The sequence below is a fragment of the Branchiostoma lanceolatum genome, chromosome 3, assembly GCF_035083965.1.
Source record: "Branchiostoma lanceolatum isolate klBraLanc5 chromosome 3, klBraLanc5.hap2, whole genome shotgun sequence".
In the NCBI taxonomy this organism is placed as follows: Eukaryota; Metazoa; Chordata; class Leptocardii; order Amphioxiformes; family Branchiostomatidae; genus Branchiostoma; species Branchiostoma lanceolatum.
Window position 1 is genome coordinate 17357038 of NC_089724.1, and position 14555 is coordinate 17371592.

At 41.7% G+C, this 14555-nt stretch overlaps 1 protein-coding gene across 3 annotated transcripts; it reads left to right on the plus strand.

Annotated features, from left to right (window-relative positions):
* The first annotated feature begins 2278 nt into the window (after positions 1-2278).
* On the plus strand, positions 2279-14317 carry LOC136430703 (inactive serine protease PAMR1-like). Of its 3 annotated transcripts, XM_066421512.1 has the most exons (11): positions 2285-2632; positions 3058-3091; positions 6723-6779; positions 6934-6988; positions 7500-7689; positions 9340-9485; positions 10809-10877; positions 11306-11533; positions 12376-12549; positions 12934-13045; positions 13491-14317. In XM_066421512.1, exons 4-11 carry the CDS (start codon positions 6934-6936, stop codon positions 13534-13536), a joined length of 1020 nt encoding a protein of 339 aa, XP_066277609.1. In that variant the 5' UTR covers positions 2285-2632; positions 3058-3091; positions 6723-6779; the 3' UTR covers positions 13537-14317. The 3 variants fall into 3 exon arrangements, with proteins under 3 accessions (XP_066277610.1, XP_066277609.1, XP_066277611.1); XM_066421513.1 differs by lacking the exon at positions 6723-6779 and having other exon boundaries at positions 2279-2632; XM_066421514.1 differs by lacking the exon at positions 11306-11533 and having other exon boundaries at positions 2464-2632.
* The last annotated feature ends 238 nt before the right edge of the window (positions 14318-14555 follow it).

The following is a 14555-nucleotide window of genomic DNA, read 5'->3' on the forward strand; positions in this document are numbered from 1 at the left end:
AGATATGACCAGAGTAGGGAGTCTGGCATGTTCCCCCCCCGAAAATTCTTAAATTCACAAGCCAAGGAGACACTATTTCCTGCATTTTGAGGGATAAATTTTGTGAAGTTAGATTTGTCACAGCCGCATTCTAAAGCCAAATATGAACTTTTTATAAGATTCATGAAGGGTCACAAGGTTCTTCCCAGAAAGAAACACCCCTATGTTGGTTGAAACACAGCATAGGGGTCAAGATCACAGCATAGGGGGTCCAAATCACAGCATAGGGGGCCCCTATGCTGAAAAGGCCTGGCAAGAACACTGATGAAGTTGACATGTACAGGTTCCTTTCGTTGAAATTATTTTACTTTATTTTATGTGGCATCCAGCCTGTGTTATTTTCAGGTTGGAATAACTTTACTATTTTAGTTATTTTATCCTTTAATTGTGCATGAGCTTCAGACTTAGAACTGTAAGGAAAAGCTTGGAAGATGTCTCTGGTCAACAAGCACAGACCCCTCCACACCGAGCAAAGAGTTCTTAGATTTGTCCTCACGATTATCCTTTGGTCGCATTTTGTCTTCCTTCAGTTGATTTATAGAACTATCACAGTGTTGGTCTTCCTTAGATTAGTTTAGAGCAGAGCTGTTGAATCCCACAGTTTGGTAATCAAGACACAGTAGATGCTTGCTAGGCTAATTGGGATAGGCTAGAAATTTGACTAGATATTCTTGTATCCCTATGCAATAGTTAGTTTCAAATTGCCAAGTAGTAGAGGAGTTCACTCAGTGGTAAAGACAAGATAATGCAATGCAGCTTCTTTTATCCTGCACTTATGGAAAGTACAATTCTAGTTCAGATGCCATATGTAGATGCGTAGTGTAGGCAAGCCTTGAAGTTTGAAGACTCTACAGTATGTTGATGACATGTTCATTAGGGTTGCATATAGCAAAGCCGATGATAGACTCCTACTGGTGTGGAGGGGTCCCTGGAGGGGACTAGTGCGTGAAGGATATCCAGTTGTTTGGGGAATAGATTGCTTTGTGCCGTTGGGAACTGTTACGTGGAGTAGACACATGTGTACCCATCATTGAATGGAGAATTAGGGGAAGAGGGAACTTGGGAGGGGGGTGATTCCATATGACAGGAACGGGAGAGCCAAGCCTCAGTGTTACATCACTGTATAACCTCTACTTGCTCAAACCCTTTTCTTGTCTGCACTGCAAAGACGGAAACGATTTTGCACCGAGCCAACCATGAATGTATGCTGCCCGTATTGAAACCTGCTCGCTACAACTACAACTACTTTTACTGACTACTACAGCTATTATACTACTACTTGTGACTTTTTCTAAGAGTTGTACTGGAATTGAGCCGACCAGTAGTTCAGGCACTAGTGCCTACTTACAGCTGCAACTTTTGTTCTGACTAGCGTATAGCAAAATGTAATGGCAGAGAGAGAGAAATAGAGTAAAGAAATTGTACTTGCTTTTAGCATCTCTTGAATTTGAATAGAGTATTCTTGCCTGGAGACAGGAAAGACAGGAGTTTGAATGCATGTGACTGGAGTAACTGCCACATTGTTAATAAGAATAGTATAAGAGATTGCACATTAACAATTAAAGATAGCTAACCATTGTATCCATCAGTGTCTGTGTCAGATTTGTGTGTGCAGAATGAGTGCCTTATGGAGAAATATGTCACAGTGGCAATGGGTAAAAAAAACATTGGTGAGCAATGCAGCATATTTGGTGTAGGATTTTCATCGTTGGTGCAGCTCTTTCAACGGCACAACTGTCTTTCTTTTTTCCTCCTGTAGGCTGCTTACATCAACTGGTAGTTGACAATTTTGAAGCTGTCTAAGGTTATGTCTAACAATGGTAAAATCACATGGTCCTCAATAACACTTTCACATTGTTGAATTTCATTTAACTTTTGAATTCATTTTATCATATTTAACCACACTTTAAACTGTTTGCCAATGGTCCACCTAATGCCATAAGCCTTATCTGTACTACGATGCAACGTTAAAGATAGTAATACTTTTTGTTGTTGTTATTATTCAATCCGGATGTAGATGGTATCAAAAGTAATGGCCTTGCCAAGTAAAGAGAGTGCAAACAAGAACTTGACTGAAGAACCTCCACGTCCAATACTTGTGCTGCCGTGTCGAACCGCTTGGCCTCCTTTGCTATTGTTAAACATATAACAACGTCCACCCAGTACAGCAGAAAGGTTCTCATTGAAAAAAGTAAAAGTTACTTTTGCGTCAAGATCGCGTAACCACACTCCAGGGTGAAAGGCATGGATGTTGAGAGTGGTACACAGTAATCTTTGGGTGAATTCTTACAAGACGTTCTATTCACTGTTTGTTCTAGAAGAAATGAGCCGTGCAGGACTAGAGCTCTTAAGACGTGTTTGAGCAGCACTTGATTCGTTGTAACAGGATGTCGCTCATCTGCTTGTTGCCATGGTGACGGAGATCCTGAGACAGCTGGCCAAATTAAGTTTGTAAGGAGCTCATGTCGCAGGAGTAATTCCTTTGTGTAGAGGCCTTCATCCCCTGATGATTAACGTCTATCACGCTATATTCATGTAAGATTCATTTTAGGCGTCAGTTTGTTTCCTTTTTTCGGACTCAAGTCTGCAGAAGGTAGGTAACATTTGCTACCCTTGTTCTTCTCGAATTCCTTGAAGAAAGACACCAGTGCAACCATACTGGTACTGGCCAAGAATGAGAGTAAAGTACGAAGAAAATGCCATATAGGATGTACAAGCTACAATTCGTTATGAATGAAACAGCCTTTTTAGTTCTGAACACATTAAAACCGTTTTTGGGTCCTCTCTCTAGCAGATTTTTCTGTATCTGTGACTGAACTGTTCTTCTCGGAAAAGTTCTGGGTACTCTCCGACACGGCTTTTCAAACCTTGTTCCTTGGTTTCCTCTTTGTTGTTTCTTTCGTTGACAAAATGGATTACTCTGTAATCGAACAAGATAAAGTAGACACAGTAGGTGGTAGAAATATCCGGATATGATATGCTCATGCGCAGTTTTCCTACCCTAATGTCTCTCCGCAGACACAGCGATGACGAAAGCAGCTGTGAGGTGAAGGTGGGTTTGAAACTTTATGTTTTTGTTCATTACGCAGAGTCATTCAAGAAGCACCCGTGGAACTTCGGGACTAATTTGACACACTTTAGAACATATGAATACTAACTTATTCTTTTGAAACATTGAAAGGTGCGAACCTTGCGTTGCAACACGCTGTCTGTTTTATGAATAGTCGGCCTTTAGTAGGCTTAATGATGGCGTTTATGTAGTTTTAGGTGACGCTATTTTGCCTCGTAACATTTTCGTTGTGACATTTTCGTATTGCACAACTGTTCTTGCAAGCCATATAAGGTACTAATAGATTAAATACGGCCACTAAAGCAAAGCATTCTGACATCTTACAAAACAGCAAAACAAAAAAACGATATGCTTAAGAAATAGAAGCACTATGTATAGTAGGCATGATGATGAATGGTTTATCTAAGTATAAAATGCACAATAGTGGCAGACAACTGGCTGAATTGTTGTTGTAACATTTTACAATCTATACACAAATTTAACAGTTAGAATATCAATATATACACTACAAGGCCAAAAATAGTTACTCAAGCAACAGGATAGAATTTTGAAACAGTCAGACGTTTCAGGTAGCATCCGCTGTCTTTCGTCAGTGACTGCTGCGGATGCTGTCTGAAACGTCTGACTGTTTCAAAATTCTATCCAGTTGCTTGAGTAACTATTTTTGGCGTAACTTACTACCTGGATGTCTAACTTTCATCAACGTATACAGTACAATATATACATCGACCTTAAAGCCATTGTCTCTGAGCGAAATTATTGATAGAGCTCAAAGGTGGCCATTACATGTACATGTTTAGCAGGCGAACTATGAAAGGTACAGCGCTGTTACGATAACGGTCGGTAATACTTTGGAGAACGTTCAGTTTGTGAGACGCCTTGTTTGACTACCACTAATGTCACCTCTGATGGGTGGCAATAAGTGCTGGAACTGCTCAGATTGTCTGAAAGTGTTCGCAAAGTCCGTGACTAGGTCAAGACGACGTGTCTGGAGATGGGGTAGTCCCAAGTGAGAACAGGTATCAGTGTAAGACATGTAAACCGCGCCCATTATGATCCAAACTGCTCTGCGTTGGACCTTCTCGATTCTGTTGCTCAGTGTGGTGGTCAATCCTGAATGCCAGACAGGAGCGGCATACTCAAGGGCTGGGCGTATATAAGTGACGTAAACAGTGTGACGAGGTCGTCAGTGGGGATATGGAAATGTTTCAGTTTACGGAGTAAGAACAGGCGCTGGCTTGATTTGTTGCAGATGGCGTCGACGTGAGATCGAGTTCCATCGCAGGTCGTGCTGTAGGAATACTCCCAAGATCTTCATCACTTTCACCTGTTATAGTTCGATGTCGTTTATTTGGGGGGAACCATCTGACGCCTGTTTGTCAGAAAGTTAGTGATCCACCTCGTCAGGGAGGGCCGTAGTCCGAGATCAATCAATCAATCGACGAATGGAGACAAGTGAACGGAATGTGTGTAGCAGATTGATAAACTTTCCTAATTAATTATGCAAATTAGGGGGCCTAACATCTAATCATTTTGAGGTTTCATAAAGACCTACCAACATTCCAAATATCAAAACAATCCACCCAGGCATTCTCGACTTAGTTGGGCTTATATACTTACACTACTTCAAGCAAACCTCTGCATCTGCAAAAACGATTTGTTAGAATTGCATCAAATGCCTTTTTCCTAGCAAACTCAGCGTCTCTGTTTCATAATTTGAAATTCTTAACGGTATATGACATTAACAAACTACATACAGCGATTTTCGTTCATAAAGTAATCCACAATAGTTCCATTTTACCAGCACAATTCCAGGACACATTCATATTCAACTCCGATATCCACAGTTACAGTACCAGAAAGCAACACAATTTAAGGCCAATCATGACAAAGTCTACTTCTGGAAAATTCACGATAATGTTTAAAGTCCCCTTACTTTGGAATAATTTAAGTCAATCGCAACATAACCTTCTTGGCGCAGGTAACACGCATCGCAAGTTTCCAAGTCAACAAAGACAACATTTCCCGGTCACAGTATAGAAAACGGAACGAGATTTCGTGTTCATACCTTCATGTAACGTTAAAGTAAGCTGTACAAATAAGTGCGCAAATTATACAAATAGTGTAAACTGTAACAGTTGCTGTTTTGATGTGGGCAAAATAGCCTTCGAAATCATGGCAACACAGGGAGGGTTTGTTATGATAGATTTGACATAAAACTACCCGGTTAAATCAGTTTAACAAGGCAGACAACTTTACTCTATTGCAAATATATAAGCCCACAGTTTGGCTTCATGTCCTTGACCTTGATAAGAGTGACTATGTCACAGTGAAAAGTCGTGTTCCTTGCTCATAGATTGATCACGCTTTTGTCTCTTTCTTGTTCGAATACATATTTCAAATTTGAGATGGGTTGGTAAGTTTTCAAATCGTTTTTCCAATATTTGGTTGTGAATTCACCAAAATCTCGTAACTTTCATCATCTTCCTTTGAAAATGTAAAGATCTGCAAGGAAACATAGCAAAGGTTTCTTTCAACACGCACAACACGACGTCGATTCGACTTTTTCTTCCCTACAACTGAAGAGGGAAAATGCTCTAATCCTGTTCTGAGCAGTTTGAACTAACCCAATAAAAGATACGCCTCATGATACTTGCAAATTATCTAATGCTCGTCCTTACGATGTTTAAAGATCGCCGAGTACCAGAGGACACGTGTGTTTTGCCCTGACGTGTCGGATGTGATCAAGCGTGCCGCCATTTTGAAGTCGCGTCACGTCCACCGTGTGTGGTCGGTCAACGATTTTCACAACACTTCACAAGTTGGAGTGTGTGCAGAGTCTAACGTTTCAATCCCCTCCACAACCACGAGTGGTTTTCCTTGGATTTGAGTGGCAACTGTACATTTTTGTGTGTAATCCTTCCCGCGGTGAACCCGCAATTTTTGGCCTCCTGACAAAAACTGAACCAAGGAAAAAACACAAACGACTTTTGTTACAACTTTGTACAACTTCCTAGATATACGATCTCAGTGCTATGGAAGAAAGTTACTAAGTTGAAGGTCATCCTTCGCAAAAATATACTATAAAATTCGTTCATACAACTTGCCTCATGTACATTTAACCAGTATGAGTTTAAGATTTTGGCAGTTTTGAAAGAAGACGAAAATATTCATCACGATATAACTTTACCATGTGCAAAATCTTGTAGGCATTTCTAACGTTGGCCAAGGCATGCAACAATAATGACTGAGGCGTCGCAAAAAAAAAAAAAAAATGATCCCAAAAACATGAAGCGAAAAATGAGGAAATGCCCAAAAATAACTCGTTCTGGGGAATAGTAGAATTGTGGCCAAGTTTCTAGATGATTGTCCAGTCTAGTGACTTTACAAGAGACCCAATCGTAGTTACAATTCGTGTCCATCTGAGCCTCAACGACATGCCGACATTCAAATAAGCTCATTAAGTTCTTATAGATCGGTATAGGATTACTAACTCATGTTGTAGCTACATCCTTTTAAGGGTGCTTAATGCACACCTGGACGCCCTACCCGTGTGTCAATTCGTTCCGCTCTGCAGAGTGACAGTTTGGTCTTTTCTCCCCCGCACGCACAGGCATAATCTGTCGGTGAACGATCCAGTTGGTTTTCTGTCGTAAGGATTTGACACAAGGTAAATCGGTTTTCTTCGTACATTATCAAAGAAAGTCGAAATTGTAACAGATGTCTGTTGACGTTTTAAGGTGTTTTTTTTTCTTTATGAATGTATTGTAGTAGTATTTCAAGATTAAGAATGTCATTGAAATAAATGTGATTTGTATTTCTAGATGTGGCGGCTGCGGTTGGTTTTAGCAGTAACACTGGTGGCTCTTTTTGGAGAAGGTAAATTTACTTTTGTTTCAAAATACTTGTATCTCACATTTACTTTATTTTTTTAGAAATGCCTTCGTTACAGAGATTCCTCCTTATCCATTAGAGTAGCTTGATACCAGCGTTTACTTTCTGAAATCAGTATCTTGGTCAGGGTAGAACGAATAACGGACAGTATCATAAGCAGTTTTCACGGTGCATATAGACGGAAACATGCACGTTCAATGTTAAATTCTGTAGCTAGTCGAAATATAACGGTTAAACTGGATCATATATCCTAAATTGCTATTTTTTTCAAATCTGAAATGACAAATGCAGTGTTTAACATTCCAAACGAAGCGTATATAACGTTACATACATACAAATAGACGGCGACATATGTTGTTGGGTTGGTGAAGTTGCTCGAACCAGTATCGGCAACTTACATATGTGCCTCATTACATAACATGAGTCGGCCCTTACAAGACGTTCTGTACGATGTTAAAACATGACAGTCTAAGCATATCCAATCTCCCGTACACAGCACATGGTCAGTGCGGCGGGACTCTGTCAGACGAGACCGGTGAACTGCTGAGCCCGGGGTTCCCGACAGGCTACCCGAGCAACTCCGAGTGCACGTGGATCATCAGGGGCGACGTCGAGGACACCATATTGATCTTCTTTGACAGTTTTAACGTGGAGGCCGACGACAGCTGCAGATATGACTACCTGAGGTAAGGGCGGCATGTCAGAACATACATTTTTTGGGGTCCTGTGGAGATTGGGAAAAAATAAACGTCATCTGCACCTCGAACTGATAAGTATCTAATGCCAGCTCAGAAGAGGACCAGAAATAGTCATGCTTTTAAGTACCAGAGTTATCAGCCAAGGATTGACGTGTTCAAAAATTCGTATTTCCCGAGAACCATAGTAGAATGGAACTCGTTGTCATCAAGTACTGTAGGAGCTTCATCACTAAGTAGCTTTAAAGAACGGTTGCAGTCAGATATGCAAAGACTAGGTGTAACAGACCGTTCGGTGTAATATGACCAGCTGCTGCCGCGCCGCGTGCCTGCGAAGCTGGTGTGTTACGCCTGATGGCGGTTATACCGGCTATATAGATACAGATACAGATACAGAACTACCCCAAATTCGGCTACCTGTTGAAATTCTTTTTATTAAAAAAACGGGCAGCTAAGACGCCTCAGAACATTTTTTTTCGGTAGGTCCTGTGGAAATCCGTACTTAAAACGGCATCTGCACCTCGAGCTTGTCATGTCCTGGCGTCTTGGGTCCAAAATCAGCGACCTGTCTGCTGAAAGTTCTTTTGAAAACGTGTGGCTAAGACAAAATCAGGGGGGGGGGGGGAACTCGTTTCCATTGCCAAGAAAGTTCGACCAGCTTCTTCGGCCTCAAAATCTGTTTTTGTCCTTTTTTGGAATTAAAAAGCCAAATGTTTTTATCCTTTTCTTCTTACTGGTTCTCGCTCAAGACTGGTAGACTTGATTGTGGTTAACACGTGAATTGACTGAAATACTTTTCTGAACTAAATAAATGTGCTAAATAGCTAGAGCTAGACTGGTGGCCATCACTACCTTCTTCTTAACAAGTCTTAAAATGCAAGAACACTTGGGAGCTGTAAACCATTGATCAGTCGCTGGACTGGAGTTCTAAGTAGAGCGTTATAGACTATGTTGACATTTTGCTGTGTAGCTATTTTTCGTTTCATTACAGTACGTTATAGATAAAAAAGACAGAGAGAGGTTTCCGAGTCCCTGAAATAGCTCGCTGATGTCGCTTACACACTCCTTCTGGATGTTTGTCTTGTTGTCTTCCGGTTTCTTCCCTGCCTGTCCGTACAGAAGACGAGGACCTGTCGATGTCCATGTTTGTCTGGTCAGCTGACAGGTGGTCCCGGCTCGTGTCGAATCTTCAAACCGCTAATTAGCTTATCTCCATATAATCACACATGGAACGACACTCCAAATTAACATATCTCATCTGCAAACACTCCTTTTGGACACGTTATTTACATACCTACATTTTACCTTAAGTCTTTCACAAACACATGTTTTAAGTACTTACGATAAGGAGATGAGAAAAGCTGCATCTGTTTCAATTCAGACTTAGGGCAATTAGATATAACGTTTAGATAGAAATGAAGTTTTGGCGATACTGACTGGTTCACCGTGCACTGGAGCTAGGTGTTAGCAGCAACACCTAGCTTCAGTGCACTGTGAACCAGTCAATATTGCCCTGATGAAGATGACAGACAGTCATCGAAACGTCGGCTCGTGTAACTTCTTGGTTGTGAATGAAGAAGAACTTTGCTATTCAGTCATTCTCCAACCTGATGAAATTTATTCACGGATCGTGTCTTTCAGATTCACCATCGACGGCCAGACCGGAGACCGACTGTGCGGGGCGGGCTTCTCTGAGTTCGAGAACATCACCGTTACAGGCGAGATCCTGGTCTTCTTCAAGAGCGACGGGACCGTCAACATGCCGGGCTTCAGGCTTATCTACAGGAGTGAGTAAAGTTCTTGGCAGTACAAAGTAGAGTGGGTTTATTCCTCAAGCTATTACAGACATCTTTCACACCGCAGTCGTCCCTCTGGAGCAGTATAGTTCCCGTTTAGAACTCTGTAGATTCACGGTCACAATATATTTCGTAGGCTCGCAAGTTCGGTTTTTCGAATTTTTCATTATAGTATACATACTCACAATGTTAACTGAATGGACCACCCTAAAGATTAATAAATAGATGAATAGATAGAGTAAGACCATTTATCACTAGACGACCAAAAGTGCGTTTGTATGACCCTTGGCTTTCTAGTCGAAATATGACGCACGATGTAAAATCATGATCTTAAAGACAACAAAGCACAAAAGATAAAGATTCGTTCACTGTCTATGAAATTCGTTGAGCGATCCGTCAAATTTTTGGTCGTTCACTGCGATCGCGCAGCGGTCAAAGCCTCATGAGGAAGGGGGGGTTTAGTCAACTTTCTGTAGACACAATTCAGACTCAACAAATTTTCCATGGACCCTTCGGCCTGCATTATGAGATCAAGCCTGGTGATTATTGGGCCGTATGACGTAAGCAATGGGTCAAGGGTTGTTGGAAGCGGGTATCGGCCCTCGTCCAGCTGGGTCACGTGTCCAGAGTAAGTGCGTCAGCTATCTAGAAGGAAGTCCAATGGTACACTGGTTTGTCCAATTAATGATTCGGCGAGTCTGAATTTTAGAGGAAAGTCAAACTCCATCGCCAAGAGCGCTTTCAAGCTGATGACTTCGATTCCTGATGCTCAAGGGGGCAATGGCCTCAATATTTCAAGTAAAATAGGAGAATTCAGACCCTTCTTTATTATATAACACCTGATCTCTCGCAACTTAAGCGCACAAGTACGTACCGAAGAGTGCCTGGGAAGGCGAGTTCAAGCTGAGAGAGATGCACAGAATGATCGCGCCGTTATAGTGATTGCCTGAGAGCTGTAATTGTACGTCCTTTAGAAAACTATCCTGATTCCTTGAGAACTACGCCTGTTTCATTGAGTGTAACCTACACGTTGCAGCGTGTTTCTACAACTATGATGGGGATATGGTACATCGCAAACGGACGATATGAAGAGATATTTGGTTATGCTCTCCCACCGTGACATGGTTACTTCTGTGATTGTTAGTGAACCCCTTTAAGAATGACTTGTCTGTCCACCAAATTAAACCTTACCACCACGCTCCAAACAAAATGTTTAAGGAAATTAAGTCTTGGATGCCATCAGCATCTTGGAATCATCGGATAATGACATAACGACGACAGAAAATAACGCTTTGTGATGTTTGTATCTTGCAGTTGTCAGCCCTACAACCACTACTACGCCTGCGCCGACCACCACCACCATAACGACAGCTCAGCGTGCGGGTAAGTGATACGGAGACGAAGATGTGGTAAATATCCTGCAGCGGTCAGGTGGTCATATGGACTAACCTTTAATATAATCTAATGTGTAACTAAAGCCATACTAATGTAATTAATTGCTTGCAGCTTTTTTTTTGTGACACTTCCCAAAGGATTAGCCTCAATTTCAGGCCTCGGAGGGACATTCGTCTTATATTGAAATTGCAATACAACATTGATTAAAACGAAGATGACAGGCCCTTCGTATGTCTGCAGTTGAAGCTATACCATGAAGATGTGACTTCTAATTCTGTAACAGCCGCATTTATAACACGATATCTGCCTCAAGTATTAACAATGCAGCTACCAGAGACGTTTTCTAACTTGCTAACTCACTAACTGATTAACAAACCGTTGGTTGTCTCCAAATCTTCTGGAAATATCGTGGTTAGAGACAGGACAAGAGGCACAGCCTGGAGAGTGCAGTGATCCGGGAACTCCGCCAGATGGCAGTCGTGAGCTGTCGTCCCTTGCCCATGGCAGCACCGTGACGTTCTCCTGTAATGACGGGTTCACCGTGGTCGGTACCGCCACCCTGACGTGCCTGGACACCGGCCAGTGGGACAACAGCCGCCCTAGCTGCTCAGCCAGCGGGAGTGGTCAGCCCCCAGGAAGCGGACGTAAACTAGCTCAAACACTGAAATCAGAAAACTTGCAGTCATTCCTGTTGTACAGAAATATTTCAGCAAGTTTGCTGAGTTCAGAATGCCGTTTTCGTTCAAAAGGTGTCAGGTTTCGTCCCTCCAAGTCATACTAATTAACGTAACTACCTAACTCAAAGACGCGTCGTATTTGCATTTTACCTTATTATGCAAACAGCAAATGCCTTATCATTGCTGACACATTAACAGCGCTACAGCTACAGCTATATTTGCTAACTGCTGCCAAGGTGCTAACTTGTTCTTAACATCTCGTGCTGTAATACATACAGGCTTCTCATTGTACTTAACGTTACCACTGATACTAATACAATGGTTCTCTGTGCAAGGCTTTGGAGAGACGTGATCTGACACCTTAGTCTGTCGAGTGGAGTGCTTACATGTATATAACAACTTTGCTACCTAAGGTGACTTTTGTTGATATCTATGTTTACCGACGCAGTTGTTCAGTTTTGCTGCAAGGTAGCAACAGAGAATTCCTTATGACGTTTTCTGTTGACAAGTTTTAGTTTCTGCCTGTATGGTTTTGTTGGGTCCATGCTGTGGGCCGGCCCCATACAAAGGTAGGACTCTTTAATCAGACATTTAGTAAAACAATATTCCTTAGGCCTTCTTTGCTCGACTTAGCTAGGTTGGTTTTGATTTTCAAATTTCCGTTAAGATGAAAACGGAAAACGCAAGATATCTAACAGATATGTAATCACGTTTCAGATAACGGATAATATCGTTTGCAGCAACGCCGACGTCTTCACTGTACAATTGTAAACTTATTCTAAAAGTATTTACCAACCATTTCAAATCAGATTGCAGCGACCCAGGCCTGCCGACTAACGGTCTGAGTGTTCTGAGTGACGTGCAGTTCCGCCAGGGGGACAGTATCCAGTTCTACTGCGATGAGGGCTACGAGCTGACGGGGCCCACCGAGCTGCTGTGTGACGGGGCGGGGGCATGGTCAGCACAGCTGCCCGTGTGTGTCCGTACGTACAACTTCCTCACTGTCGTGTTTTCAGCAAAAGTGTATCGAAACAAGTTCAGAAAACATGTTGAAAAATATCAACACACGCTAGTGCAGCACACTTTGAAATGATTAGATACCAATGAACAAAAGTTTGTAAATTTGTGTCAAGTGATATCTTTCTCAGACATGTATGTATGTATGTATGTATGTATGTATGTATGACAACTCCTTCTATCTCCAACAACACCCATTCGATGGTCTTGAAAAGTAGAATTGAAATGCGGTTGTTTGTAGAATGGCGAGTAAAACATTACAAACGGGAGCAATAGATTTAACAGTTATGCCCACCACGTCTAGCATATTCCTGTATATTTTTTGTCAACAAGGCTGTTTTTGCTTCTAGCTGACGGTACTTTGACCTCCGGCACGCCGACCTGGGCGGTAGCCTGCATCGCGGTCGGCGCCGTGGTGGGCCTGGGGATCATCGCCGCCATCTTGTACATGCTCATCAAGACGTAAGTTTAAGCCCTTATTTCACTGGACCTCACTGCGTCCTGAATTGGATTTGTGTTACCCTTGATTGTATAAGAGACACAAAACACACAAATCGTGAAATGGATTCGTTTTTTATCGATGACGCCAACGTGTTGCGGGTCCAGTGATACAGGGGCTTTACCGAATCTGCTAGGTTTATAGGGTTAGGGTTAGGGTAGGGTTTTGGTTAGGGTAGGGTTTTGATTAGGGTTCGGGGTGTCAGAATGTAGGGGGTCTCGCCCCTGTGGAATCCCCGCTTAATCTGCCTCATCTACAAATGTTCGTGAAATGGAAGATGTTTTATCTAATATCAACATGCAGAAAAATATACAGATTCTGACATGTGTTCCTTGTGACATGCCATTGATGCTCATTTCCTTACATTCACGCCAAAGTAACGCAGTTTTCATATCTGCTGTACTGCAGGCCGCCAAAGGTCCGCGGAGGAACAGGACAGGTCATCCCGCTGTAGGACTGGAGCGTCAAATCTAAGCTGACAAAACACATATCCCCATATAATAAGATATCTCAATAATTCCTATTTCGAAAAAGATTCACAGATAGCGCGTCCATTATCCTCTTCACATGTACAAATCTTGACCTCAACCTCTTAGTGTCTTCCTAGATGATACTCATATAACCTGATGATAGAACAGTGGTATCAATGATGTACCTGGAGAAGCTTCTTGTAAATATTGTTATCATCGCACACCGTGTTCTCTTGTTGAAGTTTTAGTCTTCTGAGTTTAAAGGTTTTCCAGTGTCTATCTATATCCCTACCTTTACGGCCAGTGTCAATCTCAACTGTTCATGGAAGCTATGAGTTTATGACACTAATACTGATTGTCAATCCTGAATTTGTACTTATCCTATTTACGAAAATCATCGTTGTTCATCCTGCTTGTGAATATGGTTAATAATTGGATTCAATTTTTTACACCAAAAACACAACATTTCTGGCACTGATGCATAGGGCATTACATATGCACTTCAACCACGGGTTTTGACATTGTTTTGATATGTTTGATACCGACCTACAAATTTTGTTTACTTTGGTACCAGTATGCCATGTTTCACCCACCACACCATTTTGGAGTGTTTCTACTGCAATGCTGATTGTTTTGCCCTGGGTTTTACGTCTATGTTTGTACGTACCTTTAACAGCTATGTTATTCTCTCCTTGTAATATAAAAAGAAGGATCTTTCCTTTCAATGTATGGAGAACGTTCAGTTAATACATGATGTAGATCTTACCTTTGTGTCTGTTGCCTCTGAATTAAGCTGTGTATATTTAACCAGTTAAGTTTCACAGCCTTTCTTCTCGTTGCGCAATAACTGCTATAGTTGATGGGCTAGTACAAATTGAAGATAATGCACAAACACCCTCGCAATTGTACAAGACGAGGTTGGTATTTGGCATAACATCATGTTTCGTTTATTTATTCATTTCAGTTTAATGTTTGACGACGAGATAATAGTTCAGTATTTACA

Bases quoted from the DNA above. Each gene is read 5' to 3' on its own strand.
- LOC136430703 (XM_066421513.1), top strand. From the start codon at position 6,934: ATGTGGCGGCTGCGGTTGGTTTTAGCAGTAACACTGGTGGCTCTTTTT. The intron at 6,989-7,499 runs GTAAATTTACTT...TCCCGTACACAG, and splicing joins GGTGGCTCTTTTTGGAGAAG to CACATGGTCAGTGCGGCGGG. The intron at 13,046-13,490 runs GTAAGTTTAAGC...GCTGTACTGCAG, and splicing joins TTGTACATGCTCATCAAGAC to GCCGCCAAAGGTCCGCGGAG.